The 23,475-nt window shown below is 37.0% G+C and overlaps 1 protein-coding gene across 1 annotated transcript in view; it reads left to right on the forward strand.

The window, feature by feature from the left end:
* Positions 1–23,475, forward strand: part of KIF20B (kinesin family member 20B) — a gene marked incomplete in the record, with an annotated part of 49,850 nt that overhangs the window by 6,612 nt on the left and 19,763 nt on the right. The window contains 20 exon segments of the mRNA XM_072424897.1: positions 122–260; positions 2,990–3,174; positions 5,005–5,080; positions 6,117–6,347; positions 6,472–6,583; positions 7,729–7,800; positions 9,085–9,231; positions 10,167–10,329; positions 11,923–12,204; positions 12,897–13,036; positions 13,122–13,275; positions 14,145–14,352; positions 15,036–15,097; positions 15,181–15,300; positions 15,455–15,509; positions 18,526–19,627; positions 19,942–20,080; positions 20,401–20,523; positions 21,140–21,200; positions 22,668–22,793. Coding sequence (XP_072280998.1) covers positions 122–260; positions 2,990–3,174; positions 5,005–5,080; positions 6,117–6,347; positions 6,472–6,583; positions 7,729–7,800; positions 9,085–9,231; positions 10,167–10,329; positions 11,923–12,204; positions 12,897–13,036; positions 13,122–13,275; positions 14,145–14,352; positions 15,036–15,097; positions 15,181–15,300; positions 15,455–15,509; positions 18,526–19,627; positions 19,942–20,080; positions 20,401–20,523; positions 21,140–21,200; positions 22,668–22,793 — 3,697 coding nt within the window.

Raw genomic sequence — 23,475 nt, forward strand, 5'->3', positions numbered from 1 at the left:
ATTTTGTTGCTGGGGTCACCACCTACTTCCTAACCTGAAATTGTTCTGCTTTTACGACATTGTACATATATCCTATCCAAGCCCTTTGCATCTTACTTTCTTCCTTTGTTTTTCCATACAGGTATTTGGCCCTGAGACCAGTCAGAGTCAGTTTTTTGAGGGAACCATTAAAAAACAAGTGATTGATTTTATGAAAGGTCAGAATCGGCTGATTTTTACATATGGAGTTACCAATGCTGGAAAAACATTTACTTTCCAAGGTAAGCCACTGCTGTCTTTCGTTTTGTGGTAACATTTACTTCACCTGAAAATTGTCTGATATGATTTATGGTTGTTTGCATTCATAACCTAATGATTGATAAATAGATTGATGGACTTTATGATTTATGTCATTTTCTTGTGTGACCACTAGATGTCACTATATAGGCATACATTCTCAGGACCAGAAAAAGGTTTAATTGTACTCTGCAAAAAGCATGGTCACATGTTTGATGATCTGATCACTTGTAGTAATTTACATTGTACAAATAACTTGTACCGAGACATTTTTGTCAACCTTTTACATCCAAACCAATATACATACATTTACAAAAGTTATTTTTTTTTGGTGAGGTCATGGCCCATAAACAATGGATGGTGGTGGCGGTGAACAGTTCAGTACTACCACCCCCTGTAAATGTTATACCATTTGTTTGTCTAACAAGCAATGCAGCAGTACTGGCGGTGTGCCAGCCACCTGGAGCCACACCGTAATGCCTGTTCCTGCTGCTAGTCTGCTAAGCTCTGCTCCCTATTTTAAAAGAAAGTTATATTCAGGGGGCAGTCACCTAGCAGTCCTAATACCTACTGGCGGTGTGCCAGCCACCTGGAGCCACACCGTAATGCCTGTTCCTGCTGCTAGTCTGCTAAGCTCTGCTCCCTATTTTAAAAGAAAGTTATATTCAGGGGGCAGTCACCTAGCAGTCCTAATACCTACATGAGAAACATGTTGCATCCCCCAAGGCTGCGATTTCCTGGCATGAGAAAGCGATAACTTCACTACAACCTCCGTGAGTATAACCCTAATGTCTAAACATTTACAGTGCAGTGCCCAACCTCTAACTACTGCCCTCATTTATTCCTAATGGGTGGCTGCAAGTGAATCACTACATGTATTGCCATGAGCACAGCTCCCAGACATGAGAAACCTCCCCACCCATCTGAACGAACCTAAAAATGAAACAACTGAATTGTAAGGTAATATCTACTGGTTTGCTATCTTTTTTTAACCACCACTGCGATAGTATTGTAAAACTCCTGCATTGGCAGTCGCACGTTTTTCTGTTTGTTCTGTCTGCTGTGGGTGTGTGTGTGTGTATGTGTATATATATATAATAATACATACATACATACATACATACATACATACATACATACATACATAAGTGATTAGAGCATCTGTTAGGACATTCTCCCCAAATAAAAATTATATGGATGGGAAAAATGGTAAAATACAAACCTCCAGCAGCAAAAGGCCCAAATATTAGGCTAGCAGGCAAAGGGTTGTAAATTGCTTTTACTATAGCTTGTTGGGACTAAGTAAATACTTTAATGTGTATGATCGGGGCACAGGTTCACTTTAAGAAACCCAAGTCAACAAATGATCCAACAGTTAAAATGCCCTGTGAGCTGTTCTTCACCTTCTGATCTTTTCTACTTCTTTTCTTCTATATGAAACACAATTTAAACCTCATATTTCCTTTTTTGTCTTTTAAAGTAGTTTTCCCTCTTTTGTACTGTGGTGCAGCTTGTTAGATCAAACAAAGCAATTCATCTTCAAGCCAAGCTGTAAAGTGAGACATCACTCCTAAAAATTACTTAAAGCTGTTTTTTTTTCCGGAGCACAACAAACACGATCACCCTTCTAAATTATCCAACTGTGGGCTGTTAATCGCAAGCTTGACCTCTGCATCCCCAACTCTGGCAGCTTTTTATCTGAACTTGCTGCTTTTTTTTTTTTATACTGCATAACAGTTTTGTTTTTCAACGTTCTGTCAAACCTGCAGCAGCAATTATTTGCTTTTAGAATTGGAAACATCTCAAACACAGACTCATCTCTAAGCCTGGGGTTTCTTTGGACGCTGGTTTTGTTGCTTGGGATTCTTGCTCTTGGTGGATATGCCAGTTCATAGGTTTGCTTCAGATGTGTGTAACTGTAGTTCTGCAGTACTTAGAAGTACTCTTCGGGTACATATTTCTGCTTGGAGTTCATTTCAGATTAAGTCCTGATTTGTCGCTGCTGGGTGCTTTTTGGGTTCTGTGCTTTATTTGACCCTGTTTTTACAAAATGCTTGCTTTCTACATAAGTTGTCGATGTGAGTCAGGCTTATTTTCAATGTTTCCCATGCAATTTACTAATTGCTTTCTAAAATCTTGTCCTCATCGGCAGCTGAATGAATTTGGTAAAGCTAATGGAGACCTGGAAAGCTTGTTCAAGTCACTCAAAGATATATAAAAGTTCATGGCATGCATCTCTTAGAGTGTAAGCCCTTCTGGACAGAGTTCTCTCCTCCTCCTGTGTCACTGTTTGTATCTGTCTGCAGTGTTCTCCCCACCCCCTTTTGCCAGGCACACCACCCGACACTTTTCACTAACCACCTGGCTGTTTTTGGGTGGTTACTGATGAGTTGGGTCACAATACAGGGGCTGCCACGGCCTACAATTGCTTGCCATCCAGCTTAAAAAAAATCTGAGTTGAGAACTGTTTGTCATGTCCAGCCCCTATTTAATGTACAGCGCTGCCTAATATGCTGGAGCTAAATAAATATTATTTAATAATAATTCAGGTGTACTTTACACTTTGAAGTCATATTACATTTACATATTACATATTTACCAGTAATGGACTATGCCACATAGATTTTTTTTTTTGATGTCTTATTTTATCCATTCCAATTAATTCTTCCTGTTTCATATGCTGGCTTGTAACACTTTCACTTTTTTATCACAGGTACAAAATTTGATGCAGGCATCTTACCAAGATCAATGGACATGCTTTTTAACACTATTGAAGGAAAAGTCTATTCCAAGATGGACATAAAACCTCACCGGTGCAGAGACTATATACGGTTAACCAAGGAGCAAATGAGAACAGAAGCTGCATTCAAAAACGGCGTACTTCGTCACACTAAAGAGGTATCTTCTTCAATGGCTGATGTGATTCATATTTATTAATATACTATGGCTTTATATTTGAATTGTAAACCTATGTGAAGAGTCTTTTTGGGATAGATTGGGTGGACTAAGGTGGTAATAATATTTGCCTTTTTGCAATCACGTGTTTCTTCAACCCCCTCCTGTTCTGGTTGCAGTTGTGGTGAGGGTGCTAGGTAAACTAATCGCAAGTTGAACCTATTACAATTTAACACTGAAAATTGGGGAAAACTGTAAGGCAAAGCTAAACATAAATCATATTCCTAACCGATATTTACAAATAAATATATTGTGTGAAGCACATAAAATCCAGTTCCAAGGTAGAATGGTACTTCTCAAAAGAACCTAAAATACATAGTGCCTCATGACAAATCCAGAAAGTTGTGCACACTTTTGATATGACCTTCAAACAGTTGATGACATCAGTGGGATCTGTGTGAAGATAAGGAGGATGGTTATTGGTGAAAATTCTATATTCTAAAGTCTTAGGCCATGATCTATGTTTTGTGATCTTCCACTGTTCCTGCTGGCCCATTAGGTTGTTGGGTGCATTCCTGGCTAGTGTTTAGGAGACAGAAAGGGGGACGTGGATATCGGCATTATAGAGAAGTGCTAAAGCTTTGCCTGTCTGAACAGTCTGGTATTCTCCAATATTGCTGCTGCAGTAATAAAGGCCAACCACATATTCAGATTCCTGCATACATCAGACACTGAATCTTGTGAAGGCTCCTCTGCTTATAGAGAAGTTAATACAATCTGAACCCTGATTTATCTATTTCAACATAGATCAGATTGACTGTATGTGTCTTAACATATATGTGTCCAACACTGCAGGAAAATCAGCCTTTCTGCTCTGATATTTATAAATCCCCGAAAGATTAACACGCTTTGTTTCCCATTTCATGAGCTAATCCTTGCGATTATTGATATATTCTTGTCTGTGTTGGTTGTTGTTCACGTGTCGTACTTTATGTAGGCAATACATAACTGTCATCTAAAACCTAAAAGGAGCCAACATTTACTAGTACTTCAAGTCATCCTTGAATGCTAGCTATGTGTTCTTACAGATTGAGCTCTTTGTCATGAAGTTTCCTGAAATGACATTTTTCATATCCTCTATTTTATAGCGCTGTCACTTGCACAGGAAAAGATTTATATTACAAACTTGGCCAATTGACATTAAACTGTATTTTTGGAGGATTACCATGTTCTGTTGCTTGACAACAGTTTTGGGCAGATGTGTGTACATGAGGGGATAGTAAATAATTTTTGCCTATTAATATTTCATATTACTATTTCAATATATTTGCCAAAAATAACATGCTACATGGATACTTATTAGTCACTGTGTGTTACCTCTTTTCTTAAAGTGGAACAAAACCCCTTATACTCATCTGTCCCCATTCCATCTCAGGGCACAGCCATCTTCTTCCTTTTCCTACTGGATCATTAGGCATCTTGGGCAGGATGTAACTTCTGCACAGGACTTTATTTATGGTGCATGCCATAATTGCCGCATATCCTGGCCCCTAAGCTGCATCAGGCAGGTAGGAATGATTATTGCAGAAGGGTCTCTACCTTCCTGTGATAATGACCTGCCTGGTCATGTCCTAATTTGTCCTAAAGTAAGCATGTGTCTTTATTTGTGTTTTTTATTTGTTGTATATGTCTCCTGTCTCTACTTTTCAGGTCTGGTATTTTTTTCATTGTAGTTCATTAACTTAAGCATAATTGAGGACTTGCAATCCAGAGGAGTGTATGCATTCTACCCTTTTATCAACCGCAATATTTTTATTTTTATATTTTTTTTAGGTTGATCCTCAGTGTAGCATTAGGAGCAACAATAGCAGGACCTCGGAAGACACTACAGAGTTGCTCACTGATGATGGTAATGTATCCAGTGTTATATATTGTGGGAGATGTGAATTTGTTTAGATTTTGACTCACCTGTACAATGCATCACTAATATCTTGCTGAAATCTACAAAATTGTAAGACGGACTGGTGTAGGTGCATTTTTGAATAGTTGCTATAGTAGAATATGCTGATTGCTGTATGTAAAATATAAATACTTGTTAATAATAATGTACTAAGCCAGATAATGCTTGTAGTAGTAGTAGTACTTGCAACCTAAAGTTCCTCAAACAAGCTCTTATAGACTCATATATATTACTGTCACATAGGCTTACTAGCAAGTAAAAAAAAAAAAAAGTGAAGTTTATGGACAATTAGTTATCATAGTTGGTCACTATTTTTGTGGTTGCAGTAAATGTAAAATTTAGTGAATGTGTGTATGTATACAATGATTTATGCTTCTTCCACACTTGTTATTTGTTCTCCATGTGGGACCACGGAAGAAGAGAAGGAAAATCTCCCCAATGGGATCAATGTGGAAAAAAGACTGGCTAAAAAAAGTTACGCTTTCTCACGCTAATTTTTTGAATTAGGGCTTTATTTTCAGCATGTTGGATGCATTTGGCTATAAGCTGGAATTTTCTTTTGAGCCCATCTAAAAAAAGTAGTTCCTATAGGGTAGCCCAGTGTTTCCCAACCTTTCTTAGTCGCGGCACATATTTTACAATTAGAAAAATCCCACGGAACACCACCAAAAAGTCAGACACGTAAATTAGCTACTGCTGCCATCTAGTGGAAGAGTTTTTTTTGGTTCTGCCTATCACTATACATCGCTGGTATAGACAAATGAAGACAAATTTTTTGCAGTAAATAAATCATGTTGGGACCAATTAACTGAAATTGGATAATTTCCCACGGTACACCCGAAGATCTCTCAAGGCACACTAGTGTGCCGCGGAACAGCGGTTGAAAAACACTGGGGTAGCCAGTACTGATTTCTTTTTTCTTTCACCCATTCCGATAGAGTTTAGAGTTTTGGCATCTAAGTAATCTGTTTGTATTCTTCCACAGGACTTTCTAACTACTCCCGTGCCCCGTCTGACTTTGAAGAACGCTTACGAGAATCCGAAGGATTTACTTTGGATTCGGATGAATCAACAAAGTTTTCTGTTTGGGTTTCATTCTGTGAAATTTATAACGAGTGCATTTATGATCTGATGGATCCAGTAACTGGGGACAAATTTTATAAAAGGAAGACTTTGAGGCTTGCTCAGGACATTAAAGGATTCTCATTTGTTAAAGGTAAACTTTCATTTTATAGTTTATGTATTACCTAATTGTAAACTTGTGTAAATATCTGTTCAAAAGAGACGGGACACAAATTTGACACTTCTGATTCAACTTTCAATTGGTACGTTTTCTGCAGATCTCCAGTGGATACAGGTTTCTGATGCTAAAGAAGCATGCAGAATTCTTGCTTTGGGGAAAAAGTTTCAGAGTATTGCTTTTACCAAGCTGAACAGTTCATCCAGCAGAAGGTAGGTAGCTTCTAGACACAGATGTGGAGTGGAACTTGCACTATAATTCCATTGGTATTGACTTACAAGATCCCTATGCCTCTGTTTTGCATAGTTTGGCCAATAATAACAATCCATCTCCTTTGCTGGACGATGGAGTAGAAATGCACAGCCTCTTTATATATTATAATTTGTTGTTTCTCAACCAGGTTTGTGTTTCCAGAGGTTGCTAGGGGTTCCTTGAGAAATGAGCAATTTGTGCCTCTTGGGTCAGTTAAGGTGACCCATCATTTCCTTATGATGGTTTCACTTCTAGAAGGGTTAAGAAAGCTGTTGTTCATCATTTCTTCCCCTCTACCCTCAGGGAGACGTTTGGCAGCATATCCTTTCTCAAGCCACAACATCACGTCAGAGGATATCTCAATGTGTCTTCAATGTTCTTTTTTGAAAGTTATTAGTGGGACAGTTTTTCCATTGAAAGTTTTCCACTCACCATTTTTTCTAGTAGGGGGCTCCAAAAATATGTCATTTTCTGTCTTTTTGTCAGCAGTCACCAAGACTAATGGTGTGTATCTACCTAGCATAGACACAGATCACAATAAAATCAAGCATTGCCTTCTAACTTTTCCAAACACTGTTCTAAAATGGTTTGACTTTACTTTTACACTTTTGGCCAGTTTCAAAGCCGGTTTCTGTATCCTGGGACTGGATTTTTTAGACTCTCTGGTGTTCTCCTAAGTATCTAACCTTATACCAACTACATCCCTGTTATACAGAGAAAGTTGCAGTTGAAATGCTTTTTTTATATAAAGGGAAACTTTCTTTAAAAAAGACCTTTTTGTAGGTGGAAAACCATCGATCCCCCTGCAATCCTAGTCCAACCGGTCCCACATAGCCCCTTCTTCCTGGCATAGACTGAACATTGGCCAACGCCATCTACTTTTCTCGCTGGTGTCACCCAATCTCCCACTGCACAGGTGCAAGATTGGATGACATGCCTTCCTGTAAATGTAGTATAAAAAAAAAAAAAAAAAAAAGCCTGATCTCAGATTTGCACAGTGAGATAGGCAATTATTTTTTTTTTATTTTCTTTTATAGCAGCCTTAGCCTTAGGGAGAAACCAGAAATATCTCAAATATACTTTCAATGTTGCTTTTATTTTACAGTCACAGTATATTTACAGTTCGCCTGTTAAAAATTGAAGATGGAGATGTTCCACGAGTGGTCAGAGTCAGCGAGTAAGTATAGAAATATTTGTGTCTTCTAAACACTTTGGTGTTCAAAATGTGCCGGGAATTAAACATTTTACATTTAAAGCCTGTGACTTCTCTTCAGCAATATCTGGTGGACTTTCGTCAAAACTATGTACTGTTCAGCATAATGTAGGTAATAGTTTCTTGTTCAACGTTGTGTGTCAAATCAGAAAACCACCTCTTTATACAGCTTAAATGAACAATCACCCTGCACAAAGGAGATGGCAGCACTTCCCAGCTATTGTAATTGTAGGAGTTGTTTCGTGTAGGATTAGTGTATAGATCTAAAAGAAAAGCATAAAGGGCCCAGAAAATTAAGTAATATTCATTTACATTTTATTTAGACAATGTTTGTTTAGCAGGAAGTTCAGCTTTAAATGCAGTTAGCTTACACTTTGTCAACTTTCCTAGCAATGGGAAAATAGCTAGTGCTGTGCTGATATGCCAGTACCCAACAGGTCTTTTCTCTGCCTTACTTTAGGATGTTACTGTAGTACCATCCCATCCATATCGGATGCCCAGCCTCCATTAATAAAAACTAGAATTCAATGATTATAGGTGGCTGGATCGGGACAGTCTGGGGTGAGAAGAATTGGATGATGCTGAACAGCTTTTTGCCTGAAACGGCAGCTGGGGCTCCAAATGCACACAGTCAGCTTCTTACAGTGTGCGGTTAACTAGAAAAAGCAGTTTACATCCATGAGAGGATATTGTTCAGCTGTGCCAAGCTAAAGACCGGAGTTCAACTTTATCCATTGGTGGATTTTAGGTGTACTTCACCATTTCCTTTGCGCCCCACTGCAGCTTTCTGCTTGCATCAGCAAATTCAGTCTGTCTGAATAATAGGCACAGATTGTTGAATACAGAAGCTATTGGATTTGGTTCACACTGGCAAATAATGCACCGAGTGTGCACTACAAAAAAAAATTAGGCTTTTCATCTTGTGCTGCTTTTGTTTTGATGCACCTGGAATGCACTGAGCTAATTGAAACTGAAGGCTTAAGGATTTAACAAAGTGTGCTTCAATTATGTGACATCTTGAAGATAACATTTTGTTGCTAGATCCTTTATTGGTTGTGCCCAATCATATCTAATTAAGAGGATTTTGGAAGACAGCTAGTAAATGTTTTTTCATTTGCTACATTCTTGGCATACAGTTTACACATTTAAATATATTTTTCTGTAATGCAGCTGATTGCCCATTTGTAAAACCAAATGTATATTCCTCTCCTGACTTAAAAATTAAACCTTTTTATATACATTTTATAGACTGGCACTGTGCGACTTGGCAGGCTCTGAACGATGCACAAAAACGCAAAATGAAGGTGAAAGGCTAAAAGAGAGTGGGAACATAAACACTTCTTTACTGATTCTTGGCAAATGTATCAATGCGCTGAAGAACAGCCAGCAGTCAAAGTAGGTTCACAATCCCTTGGCATCTGTTTACTCCTGTTTTCTAAATGTTATCGCTTCCAGTTTCTGTTGAAAGTGCCTTTAATGTGTTTGCAAGTCAACATGCTTTCAATCTGTCTTTTTTTTTTTTTTCTGGATATTGTAAAATCTGTTAGAAAATTAAGTGAGCTGTAAGGATAGAAATATGGAAAGCTTGTTTGCTTATTTAACATTAGTAATGTCCACCACTATGCTTTTATATATAAAAGTTTTGTCAACCTGATTAATGGTTTTTTGGTTAAGTAGGGTTTTCAAGCAAATCTTGGCAGTGTGTTGTGTACCTTGGCCTGCTCTTGTGTGGTAAAGCAACAGGTTCTCTTTACTCCATTCCTACCCAGCATCACATTTTATCCTTTCCACTACACCAGTTAGAGTAAGGAAAGGAAGCCCTATATGAGCTCTATGATGTCTGTGTTGCCACATTGGTGTCCTATACACTTTAACACATCAGTCATATCATTCATCAATCTAGTGTGGAATGCTCCTGTTTGGGTGCACAAGATATATGTATGTAAACCCTGACAATCAACTTTTTTTATCATCTTAGATCTGTATTGCCCAAAATATTTATATTTATCTGTAAAAGTTTTAAAAAATACAGTATCTTGATCCATAACCCCAGTGCCATGCACTCCACATTATCAACTTTTTTTATGAGCTACAAAACAAATCATTGTTATGAAGTTGAGGGAGGGGAAGCATTGTGTAGTCCCACAATTTCTGTCCTAGGGTTGCACTGCTTCTTCTTCTAATGCAGCCTCCACATCTAAGGATTCATAAACTGCTATATATTTTTTTCTGATTCAATGTACTTTGATGCTGAATTGTAGGTACTATAAGTTGAATCCAACTGCTGTCCCTTGTTGAGCTTTGTGTGTTGACAAATATTGTCTGTCTAGGATCCAGCAACATGTGCCTTTCCGAGAAAGCAAACTGACACATTACCTTCAGAGCTTCTTCAGTGGCAAGGGAAAAGTGTGCATGATTGTGAACATCAGCCAGTCAGCCTCTGCCTATGATGAAACGCTTAATGTGCTCAAATTCTCTGCTGTTGCCCAAAAGGTATGTGCAGCTCCAAAACATCATCCAGTGTTTTACTCTCTAGAGATATGCTTTGATATAATGCAAAAAAGGCAAACGATGAGCACGTGTGTTTTAGTGTTTAATCTGTTTACTGTAGCATGAATTTTATACTTCACATTTGAATTTATATTTAAAAATAGATATCGGTCACTGCTGTTAGGGGTAATTTTCTTTTGATGAGGTAAAAAGTGGAAGAACCATGCTTTCCTGATTAATGTTTGAAGGCTATACTGAAAGACTTTGATTAGGTGGGAACATGGAAGGAAACACACTTAATCTTAATTGTACATTTTTTTTTTACTACTTATTTCTGCTTTACACTTGAGAACAATGAAATTTGCGTAGGAAATTAATTACAAGGCCGGTATTACTAAAATGGATGCCATGGATTATCTATGCTTTGTCATTCACTGCATTTATTCTGTGTCTTCACAAAATCATCTACAATAGAATGCCCTTTACATTCCTGCATTACGACATTTAACTGGAGCATTTAATTGGGAACATTGTTAAGTGCTTTTTTTTTAATTAAATATGAAAAGCTATATTATATATTTATTTTTAACTTAAGTGTCCCTGGTAGATTTCCCTAACATCCTCTTTTGTTGGTGACATATGCAGAATTTTGAATTTGTTCTTCTTTCTGTGAGACCAAACCTTAGAAGTAACAGGAAGTAGATAGCAAGTTACAAGTAGCAATACAACCTTGGAGGTTATAGCCCTTTTCATCAGTAGTTTTACTACTACTACTCTGCCCAGAGCAATATAGAATATGCTTGCAAAATATTATCATCTTCCTATTATCTTGGGTGAGCCTTCTAATTTTTATTTCTTTAAAAGTACCTAGCACTGTTGGCACTTGTTTTTCGAGATTTGGGAGTAAACATCCTCAAACATGAATTGGTGGGTAATTTGGCTACCCTTCTGACCCTAAGAAAAAAGTATTAAGACTATGTTATATATTATACTTCGACTATGGCAGGGACCTTAGATCCTGTGCTTGCTTGTTGGGCAGGTAATGACAAGACCATAGACTCCGTAAATCATTGTGTAGTATGTTGATGATATATAAATATATTTATATAATGTCTGGAAGGGGTTCTTGAAGATTATATTAACTCAGCAAGCTTGTGACCCTGCTCCAGCTAAATTGTAAAAAAAACCAAAACACTAATATTGCTGCATTTAGGGAGAAAAATATTTTTGTGAAGCTAGTTGCAATAAATAGAATGACAGCAAGAATCTATATTTCTAGTCAACTTTATGGTAACCCTGTTTTTACTTTTGGGTTTCAGTAATCTTTCAGACTGTAATGTATTTGCTGTGTTTTTGAAGAATACCGTTGTCATTCCCTAAATCTGTGTCTGTAATTTTTCAGTATACAATTGTTTTTACTTGTGTAATTATACTGTATGCAATAAAAAAAATAGAGACAAAATGTACACGTTATATAAAGCGAAAAAATCCAAGGATTAAATTTCACCATGCTTGACATAAAAGAACCTGATGCTGGTTTCCAGCACAGACTTATCATCCTCTATGACTTTTTAAGAATGTGGTTTTCTTGGGCAGGTTCTTATTCTGGAATCCAGCCAAGCCTCAGAAACCAGTCAAGGAAAGAGTGCTAGAGAGGTTTCCTTCATAATCAATAATGCGGACAACAAGCTGTGGCTATCAAGACGACGGGCAACAGTACAATGGGATTCCCGTTTAGAGAATGTTCTAGAAGATGAGGATGCTGAGTTTGATGAGAATTTTGAAGATGACGAATGTCTTGACTGCACCAACCTAGAAGAACAGGATGAGGATGAGGATGAAGAAGAAGAAATTCTCATTAAGAAAGAGACCTATGATGTAAGTTTATCTAGTCCTTTTCTGTCTGTGTTTTCTCAGTCATATTCATTGTTTTACCACTGTTTCTACCTTTTTTAAGTCTAAGATTGGTACCTGGCATCTTGCTTTTTAGTTTAATCGGACAGGTCATTATTGCAGAAAGGAGCAGGAGATGTCCTTTCTACAATAATAACGGTTTCTTAACCCGGCAATCCTGGCTTTCCTTTGTGTGTCCGCCAAAATGCCATGTGTTGAGTTGCATCATTCCGGCACAGCCAAGATAGCCAAGTATAGTCTGTAAAAGGAGGTAATGGTGCTTGGTGCTGGAACATGGATAGGTGAGACGCACAGATTTAGTTCCCCTTTTAATTGGGAGATGTGTTTGCAAGCCCTAGCTACTTGGTTCCAAACATGGGTGTCATTTCTCTCTGCTGCTCTTGTGTACTGGCCACTTACCTTATTAAAGCAGTTTGCGCACAGTGTACATGTCTGCTCTGAGCTAACTTTTATTTAAATCCAGAAACCACCTCATAGCAAAAAATGTGGTTTCTGAAGGTGTTTAAAAATCATCTACCTGCAAGTCTGATCAGTCATTTGGGTACAGCTCCCGCTTGAATCCTGCAAAGCCCACAGTTCTGAGAAGGATGGATTTCTGGTCTTATTTGTTCCTATTTTCCTGTGCATCATTATTATATTCTATTTTTTTTAGTCAGAAACTCTTGGAACTTGTCAATGATTTAAAAAATCAGCTGGTCAATGAAAAAAGGGACAAACTTGTAATGGAGCTTAAAATCCGTGAAGAGGTTGCTAAAGAATTTTCCCAGCACTTTATGCAACGTGAAAACGACTTCAGGTAAACGCTTTACTTTATGTGAAAGGTGTTCTAAGTTTTATGGTAGGAATATTTTATTATATATATATTTTATTCTCCTCTACAGTGAAAGATTGCAAAAGGAGAAAGAGCTAATGGAAGAAAGATGTGATGAAAGGATAGAAATTTTACAGGACTTGGTGAGAAAATGTTCTGATGAAGAGGAACATGAGGATGATGATTCCAAAAAGGCAGACCTGGGAACAGATACAGCAGTCAAGGTACCTGAGGAAAATTATAAAAACTGCCTGTTTTGAAGTGTGTATTTTTTTTATTTTATTTTTTTTTGTACAAATCACATTTAACACTGGGTTGTAGGCTGTATTTTTGTACTGGTTTGAGCTTTTATTTTTGATGCTCAAATTCATACATCATAGTCTAGTTCTTTTTTAATGACTAGGTGAGCTTTAGATAGAATGTGGAACCATGAGAATCCATGTCAGGTTTTTGTTTGGCTTGAGCTGTCTGGTGGTGCAGAATAACCGCTGGGGTGATTGCCTTCCAAATAGCAGTACAAAAAACGTTGTAGTTCTGTTTAGTACTTGTTTATTCCTCTAATTTCATCACCTGGCTGAAAAGACACCGCTTATACCCCTAATAAACACATTCACTTGTTGTCCCCAGTAACTCATTGTTATTTTTTCTTGTACATTGAGGTACACATGAATTCTTGTACTTTTGGTTTATTCTGCTGCTGACAGGAGGATTGAACACTAGCAAACTAAAAGCTGTAGGCCTGATCAGAATAACCCTGCATGCCATCATTTGATGCTAGTACCCTAGGTACTTGGACATCAGTAATTAACTAGAAGTTCATTACACTGAATAAGAACTTTTTTGTCTATGGAGGAAGTATTTTTTTTACTACATCACTGTCAATCCTTCTAGAAATTCTTCTGCTCTTGATTCAGCTGGTTATAAATGTGAAATCATTTACACATTCGTAGACGTCCCTATCTCGTTTATCTTCTGTATGTAAGAAAAACATTCAGGTGGATTTATGTGTGCAGAGTTGTGAAAGAAAGACCTTTCATGCTAAAGCATATTTCGATGGGCCTGTAGGAGACAAATATTGCTTTCTCCTTACCAGGTTGATGAACCCAACATTCCACTTCAAGGGCTCTTCTCTTCTATGCAGAATGACCTGGCAGCAATCAAGAAGCAGGCAGTAGAGGCTCACAATCATATTGCTTCTATCCATGATGATCCAGAGACCATTGCAGCACTGGAAAACAAATTAGAGCAAGTGACATCTGAACTTGTTAAAACACATGAGGAACTAAAAAGGAAGGCTGCTGGTAAGTTAAGTTGCAGTTTTTAAGCTGGCTACACAGTCTAATAGTTTTACAGAGAGTTGTTTTAAAACTTGCTCTTGTGTTTGAGCTGATGGCCATTTCCAAAGTTGGCATGTGTAGACTCAAAGCTCTTGTACTAAAGATGATGTTGAAAGTAGCTGCCTGTATGCAGTTCTTCTGTCTATGTCATTGTGGCTGATGGCTATATTTGTCTAAGCTTCTTCCAATTCCAAATGCTGGGCAGTCTTATATGTTTGTATGGTCAGGCCAAGTTAGTTTACAGTCTATGTACTACCCACTTGCATGCATTGCCTGTAGAGAGTGGGATTGGGAACATCTTATCTGTGTTGCAATGACTACGTTTTGATGCCCCCCCCCCCACACACACACACACACAGGAATCAGTACAAGCTTTGGAGTTTTGCTGTGTTCATGGGTTTTGGGCTTGCCTCCAATTTTGGGACACTTCAGACCTCTTTCAGAATCTAACAGGTGAATTTGGTTGCATCAAACAGGTTTTGCATTCTTTTAAATTTGTATGAAAATGCAAAATTCATTTGAAGCTTAAAGCCTAACAGATGCCCTTATTTAGTCTAGGAACTACTTTGATTAAAATAAAAATTAAAGGCTAATTATTTTTTGCTATATGTCTGATAGGTATTGTTTTTTTCCCTACCTTTCTTTAGATTTTGAGAATTATATAGAAATGTCCACAAGAAGGGACCTGCAACTGGAAGAAGCAGATAAAGTAAATTCTTAATTCCCTTTCTAAATATTTTCCTTGTTTCATTACTAAAAAAAAAATTACGTTTATTTATTTTTTCTGTATAGAAACTGTCATCACATAGGCAGCAGATTGATAACCTAATGGACATGATTCAAGAAAAGGATACAGCCATTGAGAAGCTTAAAGATCTTATTTCTCACTGGGAAGCCAAGTGTGAGGATTATGTAAGTATAGATTTCAATGGTACAGTTCTTAATTGTGATTAGTGCACGAATATGTGCTCAGGTGTGTCTTAAAATATGTAAGAGTTTTTTTGCAATATGCAACGTAATGCTTTCAAGTACATTTTAGTTAATTTTTTTTTTGCTTTATTTAAAGCAAGAATTTACTTCTGTTTTTGGTATACTATCCTCGTTACAATCTGGTTCTAAAGGTATTGTTTTTTCATTACTATATTATCTGTTATATTTGCGCCCCCTCGCTTTATCACTATACACATAGTTTAGGTGAAACACATTTGACAAATATTAAAAAAAGGTTAGTGTTTCCCTGGAAACTGGGGATAAAGAAGCTATAAATTTGAGCCCTGGTTCTCCAAAACCTTTCATTGGATGGTGCAAGCTGAGATGCAGACATGCACTTACAGTCCTCCAGTAATGGTATAGTGGGTTATAATTGGTATCTGGTTTACATGATAACTGATAGCCATGATGGAAGTCCTCCCAGTGTTATAAATGTTCATAAAAATAGCACGTTTGTTCTTTTATGTTAAAGCAAATAAAACAAATGCCAATACCCCAGCAACCTCTCCATACCATTGGATGTCATGTGTATACATTTATGGGCTACTTTTTGACCAATTACAAAGTTGGCGTCATGTATAACTCATTGGCTTGTATATGTACTAGCTCATTTTAGTTTTGCCAGTGGTGCAGGTAAAAATCATGAGGCTTTAACACGTGGTATAATTTAGTTGTTCTTTCCACAACAAATAAAATGTTTGAATGTTCTTATCTGTACAGGTGACTACCATGCTAGTATATTGTGAGCTGTAAATATAAAAATCATAGAGGGGGTTCCCTGAAGATCTGAAAGTTGTTTCAAGGTTCCCCCATGTTTAAAAGGTTACGAAATGCTGCTCTAAAATGTACGTCCCAGACAGACTGAACTAAGCTGTTTTTAATAAGCAAAGTTAGAGGGTTTAGCATTGAGGTTGTCAATCATTGGCCATTATTATATGCAACAGCGATGCAAAGATCAGGGACGCATGATTGCTAAGTAGTGGCAAGTGGAGGTATAACTTGGTCTTCAGGCGAGGAGGCAAGGGCAAACTAAAACAATAGGTCAGCGCTGCGTAATATGTTGGCGCTATATAAATCCTGTTTAATAATAATAATAATAATAATAGGTAATATAGTTTGTCTGTCAGCTGTATCTGTACACATTATTAAAGAAGGGGCTAGAGTTTCAGAAGAAAGGACAACATTTGTGAAGCAGGATATTCTGGTTCCTTATAACTCTTTAATCCGTCTAGCCCCAAGAGAGGACCCTAATCTGTTGAACATGTCTTTTCAACCCTGTCCACTCTGTAATCATGTACTCATGGATAGTTCTCCTTCAGCAAGGTACAAAATATATAACCATCACCTGTCATTCAGAGTTAGCTTTGTTGTGCTACCAGTGCCGGACAATTCTTAAAATATATTTTGGTTCTTCTATGAGTTGGAGAATTTTATATTTTAGCCAGCATTTCTAAGAATCTATTTAGAATACTGAAGTGACCCACCGCTACCAGCAAATGTTTTTCTCTCTGCTCCACAGATGCAAAATGAAATCCCATTAGTGAGCTGTGGTATTATAATCTGTATGTCACTGCTCTCTGAGATGCTTCTTAAAGTACAGTGGTCAGCAGAGATACAGGTTAACCTGTTAAAGTATAAAGCTAAAAAAGCCACTAACATTGATTCCTATTTGATGGATTTTCCCCTCTTCTGTTCTGTTGACAGCGTAAACATTTGATTTTCCCATTTCTTTTAGTCACTGCGACAGTAGTACTGATGATAAATAGAGAGGATAAATCTCCCTACTTTGGACACGGGTCCAAATACAAATTTAACAGTCAAAATGGGAGAAAAATGTTGTGGTGCACTTTTAACTACTAACTGTCTAACTTTTGGCCTGTGCAATGAATGTAATAATTTAATTTCATTGTTATATAGCATAGCAATATATTTTGTTTTCCATTGTTTGCACAGGGGACATGTACACCGGTGTTTAACCCAGGGTGGGAAGGAAATGTAGGGGGGTGGCAGCCCCTGTATTGTGAACCAGCTCTTCAGTAACCACCCAAAAACAGCTGGGCGGTTACTGACAAAATGCTGGGTGGTGCACCCGGTGATCATGGATAGTTCCGTGGTACACTTTCTCCTGTACAGGTCACTTCCTGCATCATTCAAACGATCGTTTCTAGCTTGTGTACATTATTGGTGGATTGTATTTGTATTTGAATGATCGTATCGTTTCAGCATGTATATAATTGTGCAAAATATGTTCCTTTAAAATAATCATGAATAATTGTTGATCGTTCGTTAATCATTAGTTTTCTAACAACAATTATTGCACGTGTGTATGTAGCCTTACACTGACAGGTTACACTGTTCAGGCATGCTTGGAGGAACGTGTAAGATATAATTTTTTTTTTAAGCTGCAAGTTGAAATCTCCATTTATATCCATATATCTGGATTTCAAAAGCAGCTTTACCAGTTTTTTTTTTTTTTAATAGCAAAATGCCCTTTTTCACTTGTGTAATTATATGTAAATATGTCTTGTCACAGCTTGGTCATTAACACACCCCAGTTTTATTGGGCAGTGGAGGAACAAAAACACTCGATAAGATTCATCCCTTGCATTGCCTCTTCCTTTCCCATTCTGTCTTTAGGTTGTTACAGTAGGCTTATAGAATTACCAAAGTTGCAAATGCAACATTTAAAATTTTTTTTATGTGTTTAGGAGTACACCAATTGTTTTTGTTATATATGTAATTTAACCTTAACATTAAAGGAATATGTAAACTATGGTTGTTATACGCCCAACTGGGTTTGCTTGAGTCTCATATATATATATATATATATATATATATATATTTTTATAAATGACTATGAATTATGTTGCTGCTAAATGAAGATAATCACAACAATAAATAGAGGGATTGGTATGTAAAATCAATTATTGCACAGTGCCATTTCACAAGCACCAATTCTGGTGTTGTGGCACCCCCCCAGTGCTTTGCAATTGTGGCAGTTGAAGTGCACCAGCATGGTAAGTATTCACTTTTTTTCTTGTCTAGAAGGGACACAGGAAATATTTTAACATTTTGACTTTTGTGTGGTCTGTAGTGTTTTGTAAACTCTATTTTATACTTAATCAAGCTTTAATTTGTACCTTTTAGAACTTGTGGAAAGTAAATATTCTAGCAAGGAAAGCAATAACAAGCTGAAAGACTCATTGGAGGACAAAGAAAACATGACCATGCTCCACAAATTAGAAGAGATTAGGGGTGAAAAAGAGCACCTCAATCAGACCATTGTTGAGTTAAAAGAGAAGCTTGCTAGCTATGAAGAACAGATTACTGATTTGGATTCCAGGAATAAAACTATGGCTTGTGAGCTGCAAGCAAAAAAAGATCTTGCTTTAACTCTGGAAGAAACTGTTGAGATGTTAAAGCAAGAGATAGATAACAACAAGGAGAGTGCTGCCAGTAAGGTTGCCCAGATCAAAACTATTCAGAGTAAGCTGGATGATTTCAACAAAAATGAGGCAAAAGAAGTCTCTGATGCAGAATGTCTAAATCTAATTGATACAGTTCATCAATCATTACAGAGCTCTCTCGCAGCTAGTGGTAGTTGTAGTCTGGTGGATAAAATTGGATCAGGAAGGGAGAGTGCATTTTACAATGCCATAGAGGGTTTATGGAGGAAGTGTCAAGAAGTTCTTCTTGAATCTGCCAAAAAGAACAAACAGATCCAACATCTCGAGAGAGAGCTTGAAGAGCTAAAGAAAAACATGGCAGAACTTCATAAGGCAAAGGACACCTTACAAGTCAATCTCCAGGAGGCACTTTCGCAAGGTGCCATTGTAAAGGAGAATGAACAGCTTATTACTGAGCTTCAAAAGCGTTTGTCGGAAACAGCCAATGATTTGGAAAGACTTAAAAAGCAAGAAACTGATTTTAAAAATGAAGCATTGTTGAACAGCCAGCGGATAAAAGATTTGGAAAGTCTTGTGGATTCCTACAGAGAAAAATGTGAAAAACTTTGCAGTTTGGAAGACCAGAGCAAAGAAAAATCAGTCGCTGTTTTGTCACTGGAAAAACAGCTGGCAGATCTCCAAGCAGAACACATGAATTGTGAAAAAAAACATCAGAAATTAGCTGCTGAAAATTCTGAATTGGAATTGAAGATTAAACAAACACTGAAGGAGCTTTCAAGTACAGAGAATTACAAAAACAGGACGGAGCAGAATATCTCAGAGACAACAAAAGAAATTAAATTGTAAGTCTAATGCTGGCTAAACTGTATCGGTGTGCATGAAATTGGGTCCAGATCTGCTTAGGGGCAAAATTTTAATGAGAAATGTTTACCTCTAGTTGTAAATTAGTTATTGATTTTTTATTTTTTTTTTAGCTTTTATGTAGTTCAGGCATTGAAGACTTTTTCTTTATAGAGGTAAATAATTTTTATTTAGATGTTAATGTGCTTTTTTTGTAACAAAGGCTGTTTTTTGCTTCTGAGAGATGATTGCCAACTTGTCTGTTGCTTAAACATCAAGTTTTACTTTTACTTTTACTTTTTTTTGTATTATTAAGGCTAAAGAAAGAACTTTCACAACAAGCTAGTCAGCTGAAAGCAGCACAACTGGACCTTCAGAGAAAAGAAGAGGACTATGCAGAGTTAAAAGAGAAGCTAGCTGATGCTAAAAAGCAAATGCAGCAGGTTGAAAAAGAGGTTTGTGCATTTTCACTTTTTTTCCTGTATATATGCCTTAACTGTAGTATGAGCTTTTTGGCGCTTCATTTTTTGTTATTTTAAATATTTTCTGAATTACACAGTATATCGGGTATCTGTTTCCAGTTTTATACTTATTGGACAGCGTTAGTATTAACGATTAGCATTCCTACATAGCTGGATGACAATTGACCTTGACGGCTATGATTGTACAGACTTGTTCACAACCACATGCTAGAGGGTTCCAATTGTTAATGCAGTTGGCTTTTTTTTTGTTTTTAAGTCTGCTTTTAGATGTACTAAAGGTTTCTTTGCTTCAGATTTCTTCTATGCGTGAAGAGAAGAAGGCCCTAACCAACAAAATTAATGATCACGAGAAACAAAAGAAGCAGATGTCTAATGAACTGGAAATAAGGCAGAGGACTATTCAGCAACTTAGTAAGGTAATCATAATTATAAATCTATCTGTCTCAATAAAAGACCGATTGCTTGTATAATACTGTTTACATCTATGGCTCTGCCACAGGTGATTACATTCTAGTTATGTTTGTAAGTATTATCCTGGTTTACAGGGATTCTAAATTTGAAATATATTTTAAATGAAGTCCATTGTATTCCAAAATCATCTTGGATAAAGTGTTGGAGCAGGCAGAAACTGCTTGAGAGCATGTTCTTTTGACTGACCTAAATTAATACCTCTACTACATTGTTACATCTCCATGAAACTAATGATAAAAGTGATAGGCCTAGTAAAAATGTCCTGATCAATGTGGAGAGTGCTTTTAAAAGAGGCTTTTGCAAGTAAAAGAATGAAGGTTTCTCACCTTAGTGGAATAACAGCAAGATAATAATATAGCCAGCATGGTAAAGGTTGTAGTAACATTTTCTCATTTCAGTCATGTTTACACATGGTACCTTCCTAACTAGGACATCTGCCTAAATCAAGCTGGTTAATCATTCTGACATGGAAGAGCCTGCAAATATTGTTCTGTGTATGATTTATGTTCCTATAAAAGTTGCTGTGGCACTGCTGATATTCATAGACTGTCTTTTATATAGGAACAGCGCGCTAATGAGAAAAATGGAGACGCAGAGCTTCTGTACCAGAAAGCATGTCAAGGTAATGAGTTCCATATATTATCTGCACACCTAAATATATGTATATGATATATACAGTAGAAACCTAACATTTGGAATCTGCATGTCTTGATCAAGATTGGCAACAAAATTGAATAAGACTGAATAGGTACATTTTTATATCACTGGTCCTCATAAAGATATACCTTATGCCTTCAAATCCTAGCTGTGTGTGGATAGGAATTTAAATGAGCCTGTGTTTACTGCAAATAACCTAAGCCAATGATAGAATTTAATACGTAGTTTATAAAGTGGACCTTTGTTGTATTTAAAAGTCTGTCCTAACAGGTACAATTTTGCTTATAAACACATACCGTTTATCTTTTAAAAGCCATAGTTGAACCAGATTGAATATGTAGTCATGGCATGTAGGAGAAGCCTCCTTGTCCCCCCAGTGATTAGATCAATAAGTTACATGGTAAGGCTGCAACAGGGGGTCTGATCTGAATTGGACATTTATAAGCCCAACAAAGACCTGCATGGGTACCAGGATTTTACATGATTTATGTCATCTGAGTTAGCAGTCTCACTTCAGAAATTTGTTGGCAACCCTGCTTCTTGTCTGTTCTGTGCTATCCTTATAAAGGTAAGATCAGATGAAGACACTGTCAAGGGAGTGATCTCTGGACAGGTGATGAAGAAATGTTACACTTGCTCATAATATGACATTAAAAAAGATCTGAAATTACAGTCTGAAGAGTTTGTAGGCAATATACATTAAAATAAACCAGAGAAGTACCGGGGTTGTTGATTGATAAAGCATGAACACAAATACAGTGTTTGCTCAAAGGTAACACTGAAAGCAAAATGTTTCCAGATGGACCATTGGTAAAAATACAGCCAAGCCAGTGTACACCCAGAGCTAATAATGGCTTATTACCTCTTTCACTTGTTAAATAAATCACAATGCTGATTGCGCAAAGTAGGTCGCATGATGATTTGTTATTTGTATAAACTGCATTTGTTTGAATGCTAAAAGCACTGCAGGAAAAAAATGTTCTTTTGCCTGTCAGCCCTAGTTTAGGGTAGATGGGTGAATTCTTCTTTATCTTAAGGACTTCTGAACTTTGCTTGGCTATTGGCAATGCTATAAATGTAGAAAGTGTCACTTTACAGGTTGTAAAGTCATAGATGTGACTGTTTTTATGAAAATGCTGATTTTGTTACTGATTTTTGTTACTGTTACTGATTTTATGAAATGCTGATTCTCACTCCAGGGTGGGGAGCATTCTGTGTATGAGCCCCTGTTCTGTAACATCAGTCTTTTTCTTCAGCAAGTGTATATCGCAGAATTTGGCCATTACAGATACTGTAATAGAAACTCAAATGATTTTTCTGAAGTACTCTAGCTGTAGAGCTGTGCTCTACTATTAGAGTTACATGATTACTGCAAGAATATATGAGATGGTAGAAAACTGAGGCTGAAGCTTCTTGTGTCTGTTTGTCTCAGATGTGAAGGCAAAGGAAAAGATAATTGAAGACATGAAGCTGACGCTTATAGAGCAGGAACAGACTCAAGAAGAACAAGAGCAGGCACTCGAGGCCAAAGTAGAAGAAGCAGAAAAATTAGCTAAAGGTAAGTAAAGCAATCTTTTGTGATGAAAAAAAAAAGAAGAATGTTATTTATTTGTTATATTTATTTTTTTTACTGCTTCACTGAAAATGGGTAATCTTAATCAGCTGAAGCTTTATATAATATCTGTTATAGTAAAACTGGAAATTCAACTCCTAATAATACTGCAGCGTATGTAAAAGTTATATTAGTAAATTAAAATGAGTAAAGTAAAATTGTAATGGTAGCCACTTAGTAGTTGTATTAGTTTACACAGATAATTTCATCTGGTGTTTAGAGCCTCCAGAGTCATTCATTTCTTGCTCCTGAATGGGTTTATAATCTAGTGCTTTTACTACAATCCCACTCTAACAAATTTGATGGAAGGTAAAAAACTTTCTCCTTGAAGGAATCCCATAAAAACTCAAAGAAAATGCAGAATCCATACACATAGTGGGAATTAAACACTGGAAACTAGGACTGCAAGACCTGTACATAGACAGCTATAATTTTTATATGTCAGCCCTGGTTTCTTTTTGTATGATATTTAACTACAGTTGCACACAGTTTGCAGACTTTTCTGATATATACAGATTCTTAAAGCAGAACTAAAGCCTTGCAACTCGCTTAAACGCTTTTCATAGCAGGGCGCCTACCTCTTCTTTCTCTTCCTCATTCCGGAGACTGTCTTCCGACACCTTGATTG

Source organism: Pyxicephalus adspersus, chromosome 10 (genome assembly GCF_032062135.1).
Source record: "Pyxicephalus adspersus chromosome 10, UCB_Pads_2.0, whole genome shotgun sequence".
Classification (NCBI taxonomy): domain Eukaryota; kingdom Metazoa; phylum Chordata; class Amphibia; order Anura; family Pyxicephalidae; genus Pyxicephalus; species Pyxicephalus adspersus.